General features: G+C 40.9%; 1 protein-coding gene across 1 annotated transcript in view; it reads right to left on the reverse strand.

Annotated features, from left to right (window-relative positions):
• The window catches only part of MYO3B (myosin IIIB), a 388,019-nt gene that overhangs the window by 144,114 nt on the left and 224,077 nt on the right, over positions 1–19,828 (reverse strand). The window contains exons 24-26 of the mRNA XM_060151181.1: positions 11,336–11,415; positions 4,040–4,117; positions 1,630–1,835 (exon numbers count right to left, since the gene is read on the reverse strand). Of these exons, the coding sequence (XP_060007164.1) occupies positions 1,630–1,835; positions 4,040–4,117; positions 11,336–11,415 (364 nt within the window). The remainder of the gene's footprint in view (positions 1–1,629; positions 1,836–4,039; positions 4,118–11,335; positions 11,416–19,828) is intronic.

Raw genomic sequence — 19,828 nt, forward strand, 5'->3', positions numbered from 1 at the left:
TTTCAGGTGTGCACGTCAGGCTTCAGTACTGAGTGCCAGAAAATACAAAAAGGTAAAGAGTAACATTAAACAAATCTTTATCTTTTATTTACCACCACCTGATAAGCCCTGCCTTTGATTGTTTCGTCTGCATATTTCCTGCTAAGAGTTTACAAAACAGCACTCCTGAACAGGAAGATAAGAGGCGCACCTATTTGTTGAATAACATCAAGGGGGGAAACTGTTAACTCATCCATTTTGTTGTTAAGTTGCTCAAAAGGATCAAAATACCAATTAACCTGCTGGCTCAGAAATCTTTGATACCCTCAGATTTACTGACATTTTGAAACTCTTGTTCATACTTGCCTATTGGCTTTCTGATTACGAACAAAGAAGTGCCAATCTGTTTAGCATTTGACCTGTTTTCTTAAATATTTTTATGTATTCAACACTTAGTGGCTAAAAATACTTGACTAGTCACATTCATGAGCTCAAATAATCTTTTTTTGTTTGTTTGTTCCACCTCCAAATTTAAGAGGGAAAAAGAGGCTCTAAGACACTTCGTTTTAAAAAGCCATTTCGTTCATATTTTTAATTTAAAAGCTCTCATTGCAAGGAATTTCTTTTGCCCTTTTGTCTCCATGCAATTTAGTGGCATTGGGAAGACCTGATGAAGCGACCTGCCACATTAGGATCCATTCTTCCCTGAGGAAAAAATGGAAAAATGACCTTGGGCATTAGTTTCAGAATGGTGGTAAAAACAAACAGATTTTATAATGAATATTAATTTTCCTCTCTGGATATCCTCAGACACTAGTGTTCCTCAGAGATGGTTTTTTGTTATTCTTGTTCCTTATTTCTTCACGGAAAGTTTTGTGAAAATCCTACCTGTAATCATATGCGTGTGTAAGGCATACCTGTGGCAGCTGTTCAGAAAAGAGCAGCATTTCACTCTTAGGTAAAGGCAGTTTCTGGGTTTAGAAAGCTCCACAGCAATTTTTGCAATAAACATTTATGGAATGCAGTAGACCGAGGAGATTAAAAGTGTGGCTGCTATAGCCAGACTGCCTGGGTTCAAATTTTGGCTCAACCATTTACTAGCATGGGATCTTGGTAAAATCACTTAATTTCCTTCTGTGCTTCAATTTCCTCAACTGTAAAATGGGGATAATAACAAAGCCTAGCTTACAGGGCGGTTGTATGGATCAAAGGAGATTATATATTTGGGACAATTCAGGTGCTCTGTAGATGTTAGCTATCACGTTATATCGTGCCAGATGCTGGGAGAGGCGTGGATGCCTGGGTGCATTTACACTTGCCAGAATCTTGACCCATTTATGGAGGGATAATTTTGTCATAGCAATTAAGTATCTGGAGATTTTGAAACCTAAGGATATATAACAGATAAATATCTATGGATATTTTTATTTTTCAAATGTGATCAGGAGGGAGCTTAACCTGTCCTCCAGATGACCGTATAATTTAGTTGGAGCACAGGAGAAACACAACAATGAAGCAAGTAATTGCTAGCTGGTAACTAGCCAATTCCATGTTTGGAGGCAAGTGGGCAGGAGGAGTGATCCCAGGGGACAGAAGGGCCTTAGCAGAGCTGTGTTTAACATAATATAGTTCCCAAGATACCAGACTGACCTTTTCACAAACTCTTCAAAGAGGATACGGTGGGAATAACCCTGCTGGCGGATGCTGACCGTCTCTAGGATGCCTGTGGAGCGGAGCTGGGCCCGCACTCTGTTGCGGGTGAACTTCAGTGCCTCTCGGTCATCGTTGGGCTTGATGCAGCGTACAAAGTGGGGCTGTCCCACCACCATTTTGGAGAGCAGATCCATCAGAGAATACTACCAGGGAGAAAAACACACATGAAATGAGGTTACCACAAACATAATAGATAATTACGACACAGGCCTGCTGGGCCTCCAGGGCAGTTTGTTGGCTCGTAAACAACTCGTGGAACCTTCGAGGCTACACAAGAATCCAACAAAAAGAAATAACAATATAAGTGCTGACAAGTACTTATCACTGCCCACAGATTCAAAAGTATTCTTTAAACATCACCTGGTGCCAGGCAAGATCCCATTTGGCAGAAACTCAGCCGCCTAAGAACTTGCTTAGGTTACCTCGTAACTCCACCACCAGAACTAGCTTGTCTCTGGTATGCCAAGGTGTTCATAAACTGTATCCATAATGTAAAATATCCAGCTTTGGCTCCCTAACTCAGGGGTTAGAGCACTGGTCTCATAAAATGTCCAGCTTTCAGGAAGGGGTCAGTTGCCTCTTCAACCTAACAATCACCAGAAAGTCTAAGCAAACCTTACCAATGTCATTGTTAATAAGGCAGAGGAAAAACAAGAAAAATAAAGAGGGCAAAGAAAACAAGAAAATCAGCGGGAAGACAGATTATAATGAAGATGAACTAACATACAGCGAGTGTCTGGCAGGGGCGCTCGCAGAGAGAGCACACACGGAAAAGCTGAGCGGTGCTCACTGCTCCTCACGGGCATCCACTGTGGCAGCTCCTCTTTTGGACATGCCTTCAGGGGCAATTACAAGCCACGTGTAAAATCAGTTTCATTATTTCATAATCCTACCTCCTACTAATCCAATACATGGTTACCTAGCTTGGCAATGTGCCTTTTTTTTTAGCATTTGGGGACCAGTATTTTGAGGACACCCAACTGGTTGTTATGGATATATTTCTGAAAATTGTAAGCCAGAGGCTTCTTCTGCTGAAAGAAGGACTCTAGGATCTTGAGGATGCCTCACAGAGTCCATCAGAGCCTCCAAATCCCATGGGATACACATACACACACACACACACACACACACACACACACACACACACACACACACACACACACACACGCTAGGAGGATATAGTCAAGCCACTAAAGGGACATGATCAGGGTAGGTCTCAGATAAGAAATAAGTGGCAATTAGAAATGTCCAACCATGAGGGACGAAGCAGGGGCTGAAAACCCACCTGCTGGAGAAGGGATCACTGCACAGATGGAGTGCTGGACCCAAAGTCCTCTAGGCCCTTACAGTCCATACCCCTGAGGCCAATTCTAGTCTGCCTCTAAAGCACAGCTGGATAAGTCAGACTTCTTAGCTTTACATCTTTCTTGAACCTGCTAGCTTTTGGTGGAACCTTCTTTGCACGGTGCTGGCTCCCAGGCCCTACCCTTCAGCCTGCCTGGCAACTCCAGCTCATGATCCACTTGACTTACCATTCCTGCCAAGCCCCTTCCTGTGGCCGACCCCAACTTACAACCTTATTTCGTTGTCCCTGAGTTCAGCAGTTCCATCTCTGGCTTAACAGCGTGTCCGTCGTGAAGCTGCCTGGACCTCAGCTCCCCATAGTCAATGATCTAAAAGGGGCTTCCAACCCCAATGCTTCATAATTTGAAGATAAACAAATCTGTTCAAATTAGTACAAATTGACAGTGTCTTATCTTTCCTATCTAATGTGCATTTGACAGAGTCCCTCTAGAGATGACGTTTTTACTCAAAGGAGTCATTTCACCAGATGAAACATGAGGAATTGTGGTAACAGAGATGGGAAATAACTGGGCTCAGGCAAATGGGTCTTGCAATGGGTCAATTCAATCTAGGAAAAGAAAGTCAAAGCTAAGACATAGCCTCTCATGAACTTGATAAACCACCTTCTGGAATTGTATTAACTACTTTACTTCTCAGTAAATATGCTGGAAAAGTGGCTGACTCCAGCAGTCTTAAGGCCAAGAAGCAGCTGAAATGCCAACAGAATCAGCACACTCAATGGACAGGGCTATGTGCCAGTGGCAGAGAGGGCCTTCTGTAGACACCTGAGGGCTCATCTGGTCTTTCTGAGATCAGAGAACACTGTCTTCAGAGGGGGGTTCCCTGTTATAATTTTCCTCTCCCTATACACCACCACCTTTCTTAAATGACTCTTGAGCTTTGCTCTTATTTCAGTGACTCTGTGGTATGTGGGCCTCTTGTGGGAAGGGTTGGCAAGTCCTTTCTGGAAACAGGCAGAATAGAGATCAAGAAGACTCCATACCCGGAAGTAAGAAGCCATGGTCTGCCCCTTCATGTTGGTGGTTTCTTCCGGATGCCGTATCACCTCCAGAGTGTCCACCTGGAACACAGGCAGGAGTGAATGGTTTGAGGATATAGACAATTTATTTTCCCCAAATCTGAAAGGTAATCTGGTCAAATATCTGAGGGGCCTTGATGTTTAGGACACAACTGTACAGACCATGGGGGAGGATTTTAAAGACATCTAAAAGAAAAACAGAATTCGCACTGTTCTGCTCTCTTGACAATGACCGAACTCTGTGACATACTATATGGTCTCAGTACAAACCCCCAGCAGTGTTATTTCTGTATTTCTCCATGCTCTAATGGGCCACTATTAAGTTCTCCAATAATGTCACATGAGACCAAATTATTTCTTAAAAGAAAACTGGGCAAAACCCATGAGGCTGGGTGATTACAAAGCCCTGGACCCAAAGCCCCGGACCCAAAGCCCCAGTTGCACCACAGGGCATTAGGGGAGGCCTTTCGCCTTCCGGCCATCAGATACTAACCCTGCCACACCCCTCCTGACGCCCAGAGTTACCACGTGCTCACTGCGGCCCAGAGCTTGGGATACACCTGTTCCCAATCATCTGCCCCAACTACCTGGGCCGACTGGAAGGAATTTAGAATGAAAACAACTGTAGCAAACAGTTGTGGCACCCTGTGTTCCATCATTTTATCACAACAATAAAATTCCTGCTCCCGCACACACAAAGCTATTTGGTTTGCAGAGCACATGAGCGGCGTTTCAGCACCAGCCTCCTCTGTGGCAGCCTCCCATCTGCTCAGAACAGGTGGCAAGGGTATGAAGCACAGACATTTGAACTGGAAGATGCTGCTGTCAGCACGTGTGTTCCACTCAGTGGATTGCTGTCCAGGCAGCCACCCCCCCATGGGGTGAGAATGTCTGCAGCCTTGTTCAACAACAGTGAGAAGTGGGTGCTAGAAGGGACGGGGCCATGGGGAGGTGGGTGAATAATGACGCTTACCTCGAGGGGCATTTAGGAGACTGTGTGCAAAATGGAAGAAAAGGCTTCAACTGGCTTGGATAAAGAAAACAGGTCTGTTTAAGAAGGGGAATAAGTGTGGAGCTAAGTTTTCAAAAACTAGAAAAGCAACCTAAATAGTGAGCAGGAATATAAGGGTAACTCTGAGAGAAGTAATGTCAGGGGGCGGGGGGTCGGGGGGCGGTCCGCGGTGCAGCTTGCATTCTCTAGGCTGCAGATTGGATCTGTTCGCAAAGCCATCATTTCATTTGGATGCAGCTGAAGCAATGGTACAACTGCCTGTAGGTCTGACTTTTTAATATTTTTAATGAGAAAGCAGGAAATGAAAGCTCTGTGTTGAGAAGGAAGGCGGCTCTCACAGAGAAAAGAGAAAAACACAAACACACCCACCCCACCTGCAGAGGTCCTATGGTGTTATCTGCAGGGACCACATGGAAGGTTTCTTCCCCATCTCACCCCCACTTGGCGGATAGAGCTCAGCACTGGTGAGGTTTGGGGAAAGCTAGTTAGGACTGAAGGAAGAAAGATCTTGGCTAGGGTCTGCCTTCGGCCAAATTGTAAATTCTGAGAGTTTTCCTAAACATTCTTTCTCCCCACCTGACCTTCATGTGCACACAACTTCTGGGAATTTCTCACTATTTCTTTTATTCAGAGATCCTCCCTGAAGAACCACAGCTTGCTCTGAACCCTGCTTTTCCTCCTTCCTTTCCCTCCCTTTTCATTCAAATTAGCCAGAGAATGCCAGCCTCTCAAGCTGTAATTCACTGTGAAAGGGCAGCTGAAAAGTTCATCCATGTTTCTCCTACTAGTAGCATTTACCTGTTACCCTTCCTCAGAACATACAGTAGACCCTTGGCATTTGAGAATTTAACAGTTTAGTGATCAGAAAAATCTTTGATGTATGTTAATTCTGCTAAGACATAATTTAAAAAGTGTGATATGTATTGTTTTCAAGATCAGTACCCATCCCCTGCAGCAAACTGGAAAAATACAGAAGGAAGCACTAATTTGCAATCCAAGTTATAGGGCTGGTGTGCTCCTGTAGCCACCCAGCACGACTTTAGTTCTGTCCTTATACTCACGTACAGAGTAACTCTTGTAAAGTAAGTAAAAACCTATTCTGTGTTACATGTAACTTGGAAATGTTAATGCTTGTCTACAGTTCATCACCTACAATATTTAGTACTATATTTTAAAGAATAAATAATATACTATTGGGGTACCTTCTAATTTAAGAATTTGGAAAGGTCTTGGGTTGGTCAAGGGTCTCTTGCATATCTGCATAGTCATGAAGTTCTCCTGTGCATGGAGTGGATCCAAAAGAGGGAATTTCACTTCAGACAAGGGACATACCAGAAGTTGCCTCTCTTGACCTTTCAAAGTAGGAGACCTCTGTCTGCACTGGGCCTGCCATGACCTCCACAGAATTCAAAAAAACTCGAAAGAAAAAAAAAAAGAGATGAGAAGGTTGTTGTCTAACCTAAGAGCTTGTCTTTCTGAACTAATTTAGTTAATGGTAGCCTCATTTAATTTGAAAAAAAAAAGTCTCTTAGAAACAATCCAGAAAGTAGGTTCTATTGAGGTCATCATCTAACAAATAGTTCTTTCCAAAGGTGGGGATTTCACAACAAAAAACCAGTCCTCTCCATAGCATCTTATAAGTTTTTACCTCACATAGGAGGAAAAGAGACAGGAAAGGCTTCCTAGGCGCAGTGGGTATGTGCTACAGGGCACAGGGTTTGGAACTGGACACACCTGCTTCAAATTCTGGCTCCTCTGCTTAATAGCTGTATGGACTTGGACTTGTTAACTTCCCAAAGCCTGTGTTATTTAAAAACCACTGCCTTGAACACACACAAGAGGCCAGTCAGTTCCCCTTCCTTCATTACCATGTTGGATTCAGTCTTAGCTTAGTGATCAATACTAAGGATGCAGGGTTTTGTTCCATGGAATAAGGTGAGTACTAGCGCCCATGCAACACAGCAAGGACATCTTTTTATTTATTGGCAGAGAAAATACTTCCAATGAAAACAATTTCAAAATGATCAGTAGAACTGATATTCTGGATAAAAACATTGTCTTTCTAACCCAGTATACCCTTCTTCTACACCACCAATTGCTACAACAATATAAGCCAACTGGAGCTAAGCAAGCTTGTTTTTTGCCCACATGACAAATGTCCTACCCCATTCCTTGTGAGCAGTGCTGGTTAGCCTTCAAAGTAGTCATGAGTAAGCTTTACAAATTGTGGTACAGACCCCAAGCCCACAGGAAATGAGCAAGCTTCTGTATACATATGGACTACACACATGGAATTTTAGATGGTTATCAAAATGTGAGTAATAAAACATTTACTGTTTCCGATGTGAAATCACTATGCTAAACACTTTGCCTACACTATGTCAATGAATTCTCAAAAGGACCCTATGAGGTAAACACTATTATCACTCCTATTCTACATATAAAGAAGTTAAGGCTCAAAGACTTTAGGTAAATTTCCCAGAGTCCTGCAGCTAGTAACTGGCCATGCCTAGATCTGAACCCAGTTCTGATTCCAAAACCTACTCCTTAAACATTACATACTGCCTTTCTATGTGGTTTGTTACAACTTATAGAATGGGTCTGAAAGCATGGTATTATTAAAAAGATTTGCCTCATCTGTCAACTAAATTTACTTTAGCATAAAGACATAGACTCCAAAAAGTCTCACAAACCATCTAGATCTCAGCAATAAATGGAAAACTGAAGGATTTCTTTTCCCCCTTGGTCTCCGTAAGTACCTACTATCTGCATCCCAAAACCTCGGAAGTATTTATATTTAGGTTCTTGACAAGGCCTTTGGTCAAGAATTTTTACGGCTGTCAAGTGATCCATCCCTCTCTCAAGGAAACAGTCCCTACGGCATCACTTCCCTCAAAAGTCTCCACAGCACTGAATGAGGAAGCAAGGCTGGCCTTGACACCGGCCCAGTGTGAAGGTGCTGAATGTGGTGGAGGTCAGCTTTCTGCAAGGCCACCTCTGCTGTTTCACCTTGGAGAAGGCAGAGAGGAACTGATCGAGATTTTTATTGCTGTTGTTACCCTTCATATTTTCTGATGCCTTAATTAGAACTTTCAGCTCATATTCTTTCCCAGGGACAATAAATCTCTAGTCATTTTCATCTCACCTGTATTTATTATAGTGATGTAAATATACGTCACACACTCGAGGGCACACTTCTCATGTAGGCAGGGCAGGGAGGGACATAACAACGTGCTGATACCCAATGTGGAAGGCAGGGGGATAGGTCCTGGCAGAGTCCAGCAGTCAAAAAATCAAATTGAGGAAAGGAGGGGAATATGAGTTGACAGAGAATATTACACAGGAGTCTTTCATCTTTTTGAAAGGAACGTGTCACGATCCTTTTTAGAATCTGGTGGAAGCCAATGACTGCAAAAAAATACATATACAGTTGATCCTCATTATTTGTGGATGCTGTATTTGTGAATTTGCCTACTTGCTGAAATGTATTTGTAATCTCCAAATCAATCAGTGCTCACACGCTTTCACGGTCATTTGCAGACATGCAGAGCAGTGGAAACTTCGACATCTGATGTGCATGCTTCCAGCTGAGGCTGAACAAGGTGACACTCTGTCTTCTTGTTCCAGCTCTCATGCTGTAAACAAGTGTCTTTTTCAAGGTCTACTTAAGTGCCACGATTTTTGTGCCGCATTTTTGTGCTTTTGGCTGGTGATTTTACTGTTTAAAATAGCCCCTGGGGCTTCCCTGGTGGCGCAGTGGTTAAGAATCCACCTGCCAATGCAGGGGACACGGGTTTGAGCCCTGGCCCAGGAAGATCCCACATGCCGTGGAGCAACTAAGCCCATGCGCCACAACTACTGAGCCTGTGCTCTAGAGCTCGCGTGCCACAACTACTGAGCCTGCGTGCCACAACTACTGAAACCCATGCGCCTAGAGCCCGTGCTCCACAATAAGAGAAGCCACCGCAATGAGAAGCCCATGCACCGCAACGAAGAGCAGTCCCCGCTCGCCACAACCAGAGAAGCCCGTGCACAGCAACAAAGACCCAACTCAGCCAAAAATAAAAATAAAACATAAATAAATTTATTAAAAATAAATAAATAAATATAAAATAGCCCCTAATCATAGTGCTGAAGTGCTGTCTAGTGTTCCTAAGTGGAAGGAGGCTGTCAAGTGCCTGTTGGAGAACATTTGTGTGTTAGATTAGCTTTGTTCAAGGCATGAGTTATAGTGCCGTTGGCCTTGAGTTCAATGATACAAATACTGTACTTGAAATATTGTTTTATACAAAGCAATACTACATATAATTAATTATTTATAAGAAGTATCTAGTTGACCTGAGCAACACAGGTTTGAACTGCAGGGATGTACTTACACACATATATTTTTCAATGGTAAATACAGTACTACTACACGATCCATAGTTGGTTGAATCTGCATCTGTGGAACCGTGGATACAGACAGCCCTCTATAAAGTTATATGTGGGTTTTCGACTGTGTGGAGAGTTGGTGCCCCGACCCCCATGTTGTTCAAGGGTCAATTGTATTAAATAAAGTATCTTTCAATAGAAACACACATAATACAAGATTATGTATTAATCAGTTGACGAAAGTGTTGTAACCAGAGGCTTGCAGGAACCTAACCGCATATTTCCTCTAGGAGCAATGCTCAGAATTTGCTGATTCAGTGTTCACAGTAACTTTACAGAACATAAGTCTTGTGAATAATGAGAATCAACTGTATTTAACACAAACAACATTTTACATGTAATATCAAGAGGCTCTCATAACCACTGAAACTTCTCTGTAAATCTCACTGAGGGGCCCATATAACTCATGTTAAATAGCCCTAACATCTTGCCACAAATTCACAAGGTTGAAAAGTAGACTATTCCACAAGATTGTACTAACAATGTGGGTGTAAAAATTACTGTTAACAAAGATGATCTGAATCCCTATTTATGTGCAGGTCTTTTATTCTCAGAGAGAGTAAATATAGATATGTACATCTCTATCAATTCGGGGGTAATAGTCAATGGCATTATGTGCAGCTGTATTGATCATTCTTTATTAAATGAATTATTTAATATTCAATGTAAACAAAAAGGTAAGAAAATTCAGAGATATGACCTGTTTATTACCCCATCACCTTTAACATTATTGTTTCTTGGTGTTATATTAGTATATACAATGAGCATTAACCAGCCAGTCCTTGAGATTTGTGCTAAGCATTATCAGGAAGGATGGAAGAGTTTAAAATATTTTACAGTGGGATATTTAGGAACGCTTCTAACACCCCTTTTGCATGGACAAGTGCACCGCTCACTTTTCAGAGAGCAAAGCAGAGAAATAGGAAAGGGTATGGTTTATTTCCGCCCTGCTGACTCCTTTTGTTATCCTCCTCTGTAGGTTGGTGATAGCTTCAAGGAAAAGTGCTTTATCTCTTCCTAGATGGACTTTATTTTCAAGTGTCAACAATTTTCAAGTGTCATTGTTCTGTATCTTAAGTGATATTTCTGAAAATCAGGTGAAGGGGTCTAGATATGCCACAGTGGCATAAGGATTATTTTGAACTGAAGACATGTAAGAATCAACAGTTGCAAGAAGAAGCTTTTTGGAACTCCCCTTATCTGCCTAAAAGCAAAGCCTCCCAAAAGAATTCAGCTGTCTCAAATCCCCTCCGAGAGGGGAGCTTTGCAATCAGAGAAGATTGACTCCTATCACCAGAGATGAGAAGTCAGCACTGGGATAAGAAATTACCTAAATAGACATTGTCAAAGAACTGTTATACCTCCCATCTATACTCCTAAAGGACCATTTATTTCTCCCAAAAGTCATTTGTTGTCCCAGAAACGTCCTTCTTCCTCTCTCATCTCCTATTAAGATGGTATATAAGCCCCGAAATCTAACTGGCCCTTTGAATCACTTATTTGGTGAACTACTGTATGTATATGATTAAAGTATTTTTTTTTCTCTTGCTAATATGTCAGTTTATTTCACATTCTCCCAAATACTGAACTTAAGAGGGTAGAGGAAAATTTTTTTTTCCCTGACACAGGATTGCAAAGGATTCCATGGTGCTGTTTCAAATTTCCTAACCCCTGATTCCTAAATCCCTTCAATCTCTCTTCCAGACTGCCCAGGTAGTGGGCCAGATAAAGGAAACTAATGTTGCCCACCTAGGATAATCCCTAGGGTGGGAACATCTTGTCTTCCACAGTATTTTGAGTACAAACATACTACTTACCTTGGGTCTCCCAGCACTGAAATGCGGAGGCAAAGATCTTGAGGCTGCTGTTATCCTGGCTCTTGTCTGGGCCAAGTTACCTGAGCAAAAAAGACAAAGAAGTTAAGGCAAAGGAAAAGTGAAACAATAGCATGATGAGTAATTTTTCTCTTTGTGCCCTTGTATTTTTCAGAATGTTCTAAATGATCTGCTCTGAATTTGAAAAATTTGGAAAAATTTGAATTTTGAAACTTCAATGATATAAATTGGAAGTAAATTATAAGTTATAAATAATTTGTAATATAATTTGAATATATATTAGTTTAATAAGCAAATAAGAAAGGACAAAAGGTCTCAAATTCACTTAAACTAGGACTAGCAAGAAATTACTACAACATAAAAGGGCCATATATGAAAAGCCCACAAATCATGTACTCAGCAGTGAAAAACTGAAAGTTTTTCTCTAAGATTAGGAACAAGGCAAGAATGTCCACTCTCACCACTTCTATTCAACATAGTACTGGCAGTCCTAGCTAGATCAGCTAGGTGAGAAATTGAAATAAAAGCATCCAAATTGTAAAGGAAGAAGTAAAATTATCTCTGTTCATAGGTGACATTACCTTATATGTAGAAAACTCTAAAGATCACACACACACACACACACACACACACACACACACACACACACCCCACCACACACACACACCCCTAACAGAACTAACAAATGAATTCAACAAAGTTGTAGGATATAAAATCAACAGATAAAAAAATCAGTTGCATTTCTATATACTAACAATGAAAATCTGAAAAGGAAGTTAAGAAAACAATTCCATTTACAACAGCATCAAAAAGAATAAAATACTTGGAAGTAAACTTAACCAAGGAGGCGAAAACTTGTATACTGAAAACTACAACAAAAGTAAAAGGAAAGCAATTCCATTGTGGGGGAGGAAAAAAATCTTTTTCCTCTACTCATCTTAGGTTCACTGGCTGAGGCCCTAAAAATTAGACTGACAGAAGACAGAGTAACAAGAGAAAAGCAATCAGAAGTTTATTAACGCATGTATCACACATATACAGGAGTACTTAGTGATGAGTAACTCAAAGGGGTGGTTAGAACTTGGGCTTGCATAACATCTTAACAAAAGAATAATAAATTTATAAAGAAGTGACAAGACAAAGGAAACGAACTTTGAGTTTCTAGGAGCGGGAAATTGTGGGAAGGTAAATATATAGGGAAGCTAATGGAAGATAAGGGCTAATGCGTTATATAGATTCCTCTGGTGCTGTCTTTGAGTTGATAAGCATCTAGAGTTGTTTCTGGTGATTAATTTATGTGCTTTCTGGTAGAGAGGAGAAGGGCCTATTTTTACAAATTTATGCCCTGCTTTTGGGCAAATAGGGGGAAGCGAGAGAGCCTTTTCTTGTATCTGCTTCTTCTCAATTGCCTTCAGCTTAAAATAATTTTAATGCCAAAGTGGCGTATTTTGAGGTGGCATATTCTGTTACCCTTCACTGTGTTCATTGATTAGAAGACTTAATATTGTTAGAATGTCCATGCTACCCAAAGAGATCTACAGATTCAGTGCAATCCCCATCAAAATCTCAATGGCATTTCTGGAGAAATAGAAAAAAACAATCCTAAAATTCATATAGAACCACAAAGGACTCCAAGACAATCTTGAGAAGGAAAGCAAAAGCTGAAGACCTTACATTTCCTGATTTCAAAATATATTATAAAGCTATAGTAATCAAAACAATATGGCAAAACAGTACTGACCTGAAGATAAACATACAGACAAATGGAACAGAATAGAGAGCCCAGAAATAGACCCATGCACATATGGTCAAACAATCTTTTACACAATGGGGAAAGGATTACACAATGGGGAAAGGATTATCTCTTCAACAAATGGTGTTGGGAATACTGGACATCTACATGCAAAAGAATGAAACTGAAACCCTATCTTACATCATACTGGAAAATCAACTCATACTGGATTAAAGACTTAAATGTAAGACCAGAAACTATAAAACTCCTAGAAAAAAAACATAGGGGGTAATCTTCCTAACACCGGTCTTGACAATTATTTCTCGGCTAGGACACCAAAAGCACAGGCAACAAAAGCAAAAACAGACAATTGGGACTGTATCAAACTAAAAGTTTCTGCAAAGCAAAGGATACCATCAACAGGATGGAAAAACAACCCAGAGATGGGAGAAAATATTTACAAACCATAGATTTGATAAGAGGCTAACTTCCAAAATATTTTAAGGAACTCCTACAACTCAACAGCAAAAAATAAAGTAAAATAAGCTGATTAAAAAATGGGCAAAGAACTTGAATAGACATTTCTCCAAAGATGACACACAAATGGCCTGCAGGTATATGAAAAATGCTCAACTTCACGAACAGTCAGGGAAATGCAAATCAAAGCCACAATGAGATATCACCTCACACTTGTTAGGGTGGCCATTATAAATGAAGAGGAGCAAAATAAGCCCCTTTGACATACTGATTACTCTAAGCTGGTTATTTTTTTTAAAATGCAGACACATGTGAAGCTCTGAAAACTAAGCAGAAATTACCCTTTTGTAAGAAAAATTTACAAGGGGAATCTCCATATGTAAAGGTGTCTCCCTCTCTGTACCAGAAAGAGTTGACTCTAAACCTCTAGGAACTCTTCTCAATGGAGAAGGCACCAACTTAAATTTGCATAACAACCTTACCCTTGTTTACTGTGCTTTTCCTAGTCAACTCCAATAACTAGCCTCCCCAACATCTTTTGTCTTTAGCTAGATATAATGTTTAAGTTGGTGGCTTGGGTCATTTCAGGGAGTTTAGTCAGTTTTCCCTGGATATCTCCCATGTATACAGGAGGTATACATGTTATTAAATTTCTGTTTGTTTTTCTCCCATTAAATCTGTCTTTTTATTACAGGGGTGTCTCAGCTAAGAACCTAGAAAGGTAGAGGGAAAATTATTTTCCCTCCCCCACATAAAAAACACCACCACCAGCAACAAAAAATAACAAGTGTTGGAGAGGATGTGGAGAAATTGGAACCCTTATGCACTCACTGTTGGTGGGAATGTAAAATGATACACCTGCTACGGAAAATAGTATGGAGGTTCTTTGAAAAATTAAAACTAGAACTGCCATATGATCCAGTAATCCCACCTCTGGGTACTTACCCAGAAGAACTGAAAGCAGAATCTTGAAGAGATATTTGCATTCCCATGTTCACTGCAGCATTATTCACAATAGCCAAGCAGTGGAAACAGCTAAATATCCGTCAAAGGGTGAGTGGATAGAGAAAATGTGGCATGTACATACAATGGAATATTTATTCAGCCTTAGAAAAAGAAGGAAATCATGCCGTTTGGGGCAACACGGAGGAACAAGGAGGACATTATGCAAAGTGAAATAAGCCAGTCGCAGAAGGACAAATACTGTTAGATTCTTCTTATATGAGGTACCAAAAGCAGTCAAACTGATAAAAGCAAGGATGAGAAGGTAGTTGCCAGGGGCTGGGGGGATAGGGAAATGGGGAGCTGTTGTTCAATGGGTACAAAGTTTCAGTCATACAAGACGAAAAATTTCTCGAGGTCTGCTGTACATCAGTGTGCGTACAGTAAACAATACCATACTGTATACTCAAAGGTCTCTTAAGAGGGTAGGTTTCACGTTGTAAGTTTTTACCACAAAAAGTCTCCAATTAGGGCTTACCAGTCACTGAAAGAGACAAATAAGGAAGAAAAAAGATGCTGGGAGTTTTCCTGAAAGAGAAGGTGGGCAATAGAGAACACTACTGCCAGGATTTAAGGTACAGACTGATGAGCAGATCTGTCAGTATGGGTCCCTCAGCCTGAAGGGAGGAACCTGACCACCCCCATTGAAACAGCTGATGAAGAGAGAGTTAGTTAGGCAGGGGGGACAGGCTCTGAGTCATAGGGGCTGACCTTGAACAAGTTAATTAACATCTCAGAGCTTTGGTTTCTTTGTCTACAACATGAAGACAGTATTTACTACCTAATCCTCAGAGCTGTTTATGGGCATTGGATGAAATAATTCACGAAAAGCACTGTCAACACACAGCTGGTACAAGGTAAGTGCTCACTTTGTGTTACTAGCGTCGATGATGATGATGACGATGATTTGCTTGAACAGTTCACATAGCTCTCAGAGCGTAGAAGGTAAGAGAAGAACAGAGAATCTCACTAATTGGCTACTGTGAATACTGGTTTGTTCAAAATATAAAGATGAGAAAAAATGATAAGGCAACTCCATTTTGAACCTCCATGTCTTGGCCACTTTAATTCCTACCACGTCTTGCCTTTGAAGGGTCTGAACGGCCTGCTCAGACTCCCATCTCCCGTCCTCACCACCCACCCTTCATCTCCTCTCTCATCCCTAACCTCCCAAACCAAGAGATCTGTTTGCATTTTTACCTAAAATGTCATTTGATCCTGTAGCAAAATAAAAAGTTGTCAATGAAAGGAAATGCTGCAATTTGTGCATTTGCAAGACACTCAAGATTTCAAAGTTTTTAGCAAGTCTAGCACAAAGATGTCCAAATGTTTTCTCTGGCGATATCTTCAGAGGCTAAACTGTGATTAATAGCCCAGAAAGAACCCTTTGAAGCAGGATTGGTGACATCAAAGTCGTAATCCAGGGGTGGCAGGAGCTTTATAATGAGTGGGAAGCATTTTAACACATTTCAAAGGATTTACAGCATGAATAAACAATAGACCTCGGCAGATGTGCCACACACACCTTTCAGAAACATTACCTATAAGAAGTTTCCATTTTAATTTAAATGTAAATACAGTGTTCACACTTCTTTCAAATGTTAAGCATCCTCCTTGCTTCACCCCCCAGACAGCCTCTTTGGCTAAGGACGCCTCATTGCCCCAGAGCACCCTCCTGTGACTGCCTGACGTGTGTTGGGGAGCGAAAACGGAAGTCAGAGGCTTTGGATGGAATTTATATCCTACGTGAGAACTGGGTTAGGAAAGACTCTAAAAAGGAGCTTGCAATGATCCCACATAATTTCCCTGCTTCCAACTTAAAGGGAAAGAGACAAGTGGTCTGAAGACAGAGCTGAAACTTTTAAAAGATGGCAATTTCCTGCCTGCTTCAGAGGATTTTCAGCTCTTGGAAAGCACCCAGCACCCATGATTTCAGTTGCCTCTTAAGAATTGCCCAAGATGATGGGTTGCTGTTTTAAATAATCATGCTTGGAACTTGACTTCCCTCTGCTGCCCCCTCTGGGATTAAAAGATTGGTTGCAGGGTTCTGGTGGTAACTGCTGGTGGGCATTTGTTTGGGAAATTTTCTGTAACACAAGAAATAGGCTAATAAACGACTGCAAAGCAACGCTGAAAAGTAAAAGGCTTGTGTCAAATGCTACTCAAAAGGAGCTGCAAAGAAAATATCCAATGCTTCAGCTATTCTGTTACCAGATTATCTGAGTAGACCTGAGAACTAGAATGTTATACCCTACAGTAAGCTTGGATACTGAACACCAAAATCACACCTTCCTGTCTACATGAGAATGACCTTATGTTATTCCAGTCTCCATTAGCATGAATTTCTTCTTCCAGGAGTCTCCTGCCTAGATTGTTCATGGTTTGACTGTTCATTACAAGAACTGCCCGAAAGACCAAAGACCCATTAACTCTTTAATGGAAAATGTCCAAAGACAGTTTAAGCCCTATGATTCTATGAATCCCTTGTTTTAAATAAGCCTCACTTTGCTGTTTCCACCAATCATGGACTGGTTGTATTGTGTATGATCTTTACACAATCCTAATCATGCCCTCTCACTTAGAAAGACCCGCCTTAAATCAAACTTGATCTCTCAACAAATTCTGACCCTGCCTTTCCTTCTCCAAGACACTGCCAAAGCTTTGAGAGGTGGTGGTCTCCCTTAATGCGGTGAGCAATGAACTCCACTTTGTCTAATCAACAGGCAGTGTGAGTAATGGTTAGGGAGTCACCTTGGGACAGACCTATGATGGGGTGATACTTGCAGTGAATGAAATGCTCTAATTTCAGTTAATAACACTGTACCCAATTAAAAGGCAAGGGGTTAAATTTAGTAGTTGTATAAAACATACTATAGTATTTTATATGTTTTAAAAAAACCACTTGGATACTGATCTATCCTAAATCTATATAACAAAGACTTGTTTTAGATTTGATACACTGAGGTAAATTAAAATAGTGACAAAAAATATGACACAGCTGTAGGAGGCCAAGAAAGAAAGTGTAATGTTAGGTTTTGTTCTACAGTTTTCACTTTCTCTCCTGGCATTTATCTATGGCTTTGAGTGTTAATATCAATAAATGGGCAGGGGGGAGGTGGAAGAGCTCCCAGCCCACTTAATTTCCCAAGAAAAGAACACGGATAAATTTTATATATATAGAAGGGGCTGTAGTTTTGTGGAGGGAAGAAATAAGAGATCAGCCTGTCCTCCAGGCTGTTCCAATGAAGAAAGATACGCACATATAGCAAATGCTCTTTTCTGAATGCACAACCTAGCCTTTACCACGTATGTGGGAAATTCAATGTCCAAAAGAAACCTCTTCCTCTTTTCTGTATCTACTTTTAATTGATATTTGTCTGGAAATTTAAGGAATTTCTATACAGTGAACACCTCTAGACTATTTGTTTGAAGGAAGCCAAACCAAGGTTTTCACTGATTTTTTTTTTTTCATTTAGAATTGGAACTACAGCTTTAAAGATTTGTGGCCCAGAGATTTCAAAATTGTAAAGCTGAGGAAAAAATAATAACTCTTTTGCTCTTTAAACTTGAAAACTCATAAACAGGATGTCATACAGCAAACAACTGTACCAAATCATGAGAATGTGTCAAGGAGGCAATCAGGCTTCCCCTTCTTAACTCAGTCAATAGTGGAGGTGAGGCTCTCCCTGCATATTATTGCCACATTGGTAGAAGTTGCCAGTTCAGCCTATCTTAATAAAGATAGAGCTAGTTTTGGAAAGCCCTGGGTATGGTCTGCCTTCCCCTCATGTTTTGCTTGGAGTTTACTTGGAAATAACATGGCTGCCAAGTGACATGACACGTGTTCACAAAAGTGCTGGAGCCTAGACTGTTGACGTCTATCCAAGAAGACTTAACCCATTGAGAAAAAAATGAAATCCACACATGCATATCTGCCAGCACCCACATATCACGGACACGTAAGGATTGCTTATTCCAGTCTCAGAGCGACATCCATACACAGCAGAGCAGTTTCTAGTCCAACCATGGCTAGTCCTGGACAAAACAATAATTTAGGCAAAGGATATATTCAAGGTTCCCCACACGGCTTTTCACATTCCTATTCCCACTTCCAAAGGTGCAACATGGCTTTAATGCTGTGTCTCTTCCCTACCCGCAGCAACTAATTCTCCCTATTTCCTTGCCCTACCCTGGAAATCTTCCTGGCAGACTTTCCCTGTCTATGTTCCAAACCTTCAGGTTACTCTTCTTCTCTGACAACTAATCCTGATCTAATTTCTTCATGGATGGATAAATGTATTACTTCCCTCAGGTGAAATGTTTACATATGAAGGGGAGCAGAATTTGTCACCCCAAAATATACCTCTTTGATAGTATTATTATTTCAGGCTGATTACTTTTAAGAAACAGCTGTCACAGGAGAAACTCTGAAAACTGAGTAGAAATTACCCTTTTGTAAAAAATTTTTGGAGGGCAAAAACATGGAAAAGGAAGGCTTTATTAAGACATCATAAGCTACTGCTGGGACCATGGACAAAAGCTTAGCTAATTTTGCTTTTCCAGTGGCCTTTAGGTAGATACTCATCCAACTGTGTGGCCAAAGGTGAATGGTTTGGATACAAGCCACTAGAGGACTCATACCTGTTAGTTACTACAAGTGTTAATGGGGCCACAGTCTTGAGTAAAATCTCATACGGGTCAGGTTGTTGCAACACAGGGAACTCACATTCCATAGTCCAAGACTAGAATCCTAAATAAAATGCCAAGGCAAGAGAGAATAAACTGATTACTACAGATAAAAAATCTCTCCCTAAAAGCTCTGCTCAACACACCTTATCTATTCATGGTGGGTCAGTTATAGATTTCCCTGTGTAAAGCGTAACATTATGTTTCCTTGTGTTTTCAGTTAAGACTGAGAAAGCCACACAGGGCTTCAGAAACAAGAGGCTGTTAACTTCACATTTTGCAGAATGATGACTGAGTGCTTGGAATTATAAGTGCTTCTTTAGTGCTCCCTCTTTAGCCTAGAAGCAATGAAAAGAACATGACTTAAAATTGAGAAACCTGAATTCTTATCCCAGGCCTGCCATTGACTTCAGATCACTTCTATGACTCACCTGTGCTACACATCAAATGAGAAGTTTGAGTAGATTAGTGGTCCTCCACTCATGTGCATTTTGCCATGGCATCCATGAAACAAACCCTCTGTGCTATGCAGCTGCATCTAGATCAATGTCAGGCAATGTGGTGTAAGAGGGGTGGAC

This window comes from Lagenorhynchus albirostris, chromosome 6, assembly GCF_949774975.1.
Source record: "Lagenorhynchus albirostris chromosome 6, mLagAlb1.1, whole genome shotgun sequence".
NCBI classification, from domain to species: domain Eukaryota; kingdom Metazoa; phylum Chordata; class Mammalia; order Artiodactyla; family Delphinidae; genus Lagenorhynchus; species Lagenorhynchus albirostris.